This window comes from Cyprinodon variegatus, unplaced genomic scaffold (assembly GCF_000732505.1).
Source record: "Cyprinodon variegatus isolate N-32 unplaced genomic scaffold, C_variegatus-1.0 Scaffold844, whole genome shotgun sequence".
Lineage (NCBI taxonomy): Eukaryota > Metazoa > Chordata > Actinopteri > Cyprinodontiformes > Cyprinodontidae > Cyprinodon > Cyprinodon variegatus.
The window spans coordinates 109748-111626 of NW_015151297.1; the positions used below are offsets into that span (position 1 = coordinate 109748).

The window sequence follows — 1879 nt, forward strand, 5'->3', positions numbered from 1 at the left end:
CTCATTGGTCCATCAGTGAGGGGAACCTGCTGCTGCTGAACGAGGCGCTGTCCAAACATGAAACCTTCTTCATCCGCTGTGGGATCTTCCTCATCCTGGAGAAGCTGAAGATCATCACCTACAGGAACCTCTTCAAGAAAGTGTGAGTCAGAACCGTCCAATCGGTCTGCTGCTGCCGTTAGAAGTTGGTGGTTCTGGTTCCAACCGGACTCTGCCTGCAGGTATCTGCTGCTGAGGACCCACCAGCTGCCGCTGGACGCCTTCCTGGTGGCTCTGAAGATGATGCAGGTGGAGGACGTGGACCTGGACGAGGTGCAGTGCATCCTGGCCAACCTCATCTACATGGTGAGCACGCTCAGACATGAACCCACCTGGATCCGGATGGTACCGGTCTGATTCTGGTTCTGCTTCTGCCTCCTGCTAGGGTCACATCAAGGGTTACATCTCCCATCAGCACCAGAAGCTGGTGGTCAGTAAGCAGAACCCCTTCCCCCCGCTGTCCTCCATCTCCTAGACGTCCCTGGATGGACCATGTTCTCCGCCTGTTTTATAAAAATCTGCTTCAATAAAGCTTTCTGTTTGTAGACGTTGGTTTGTTTGGATGTTTTCTGAAAGAACGATCCCACACGCACCTTTAAAAGCATTTATTTACGGTTCTGATACCAGAAACAGAAGAAAAGTTCTGGATCAGAAATCTAGAACAGAAAACTGGGTTTAAAGTTTGAGACATTTTTAAACAAACTGCAATAATTTAGTAAATCGGGCGTAACGGCGGCTGGGTTCTTGGCTCAGCGCATCTCTGGATACAGGCTGACCTGCGCGGTCATGTGCTTCTCCGCCGCCTGCAGCCGCGGTCGGATCCAGTTCAGGTAGCGGGACACTTTGGTGAACACCTGACCGTCGCAGTCTGACGTCGCTGACATGAGCAGGCCGGTCAGGAAGGCCGTCCCCTTCTCCATGGTAACCACCGCCGAGCCCGGCACCAGGCCGCCGCAGACGCCCCCTCCTGGTGGCTCCGGGTTCTGGAAGCTCAGGCTGCTGTTCTCAGGGAGTCTTTCCTCCGTAACATTAGCTCCATTTGGGCCGGTGCTGTTTCTGCTGGCTGTTGTTGGCGTGTCCTGTGAGCCGCCTCCGGACCCCTTCCTCCTCCTCATGCAGAACATCTTGTTGCTCAGCGGGTGCGAGACGCTCAGCTGATTGCGACACTCGCCTAACGGCATGTAAAGCAGCTCCTGGTTCTGGCCCCGCCCCTTTCTGTCTGCCATGCCCGTCCTCCCAGAAATCATCAGGATGTTCTCGCTGAAGTCCTTGCTGGGCAGGCAGAGGTGGATGAGGGCGGAGCCAAAGTTCAGGGGGGTGGTGAGTTCCAGAAGGGCGAGGTCAAAGTCATGCTGGTCCAACTGGAAGCGTTGGTGGAGGAAGAGCGCTCCGACTGGGACCACCTTCCGGTTACCTAGACAACCAGACCCCAAGGAGGGAAAACAGGTTGTTATTCTGGGATGGATGAACAGTGAGAGGATGGATGGATGTTTGGTTCTAATCTGACAGGCTAAATGCTCCTCTAAGCTCATGTTGTTGGTCAGATGTAAAGCACGTCGTCATGGCAACATGCAGCCATGTTGAACATGGAGGCTGTAGTACCTAATTGGACGTAGAATCCAGACGGTCGGAGGTCACCTGACCTCAGCAGGCAGCTAGCGGTGGTCAGAACAGACCGCCTCCCAAGAATGACGCCGGCGCAGAGCTCCACCCAACTGCTGTTGATCAGGGACACCTGCACACACAAACCAAACCCACCACTCATCAGCCATCTTGTCTGGCTGTTATGCTCCGTTCAGACCGCGCACAGCAGCAGCAGCTAAAACTTCATTTTTGATCC

General features: G+C 54.5%; 2 protein-coding genes across 2 annotated transcripts in view; one reads left to right on the forward strand and one right to left on the reverse strand.

Annotated features, from left to right (window-relative positions):
• The window catches only part of pcid2 (PCI domain containing 2), a 7266-nt gene extending 6685 nt beyond the window's left edge, over positions 1 to 581 (forward strand). The window contains exons 8-10 of the mRNA XM_015397196.1: positions 6 to 142; positions 222 to 345; positions 425 to 581. Of these exons, the coding sequence (XP_015252682.1) occupies positions 6 to 142; positions 222 to 345; positions 425 to 514 (351 nt within the window). The 3' untranslated portion in view covers positions 515 to 581. The remainder of the gene's footprint in view (positions 1 to 5; positions 143 to 221; positions 346 to 424) is intronic.
• Positions 582 to 788: 207 nt separating this feature from the next.
• The window catches only part of LOC107099176 (vitamin K-dependent protein Z-like), a 9492-nt gene continuing 8401 nt past the window's right edge, over positions 789 to 1879 (reverse strand). Inside the window, exons 7-8 of the mRNA XM_015397197.1 lie at positions 1678 to 1774; positions 789 to 1453 (exon numbers count right to left, since the gene is read on the reverse strand). Coding sequence (XP_015252683.1) covers positions 789 to 1453; positions 1678 to 1774 — 762 coding nt within the window. The remainder of the gene's footprint in view (positions 1454 to 1677; positions 1775 to 1879) is intronic.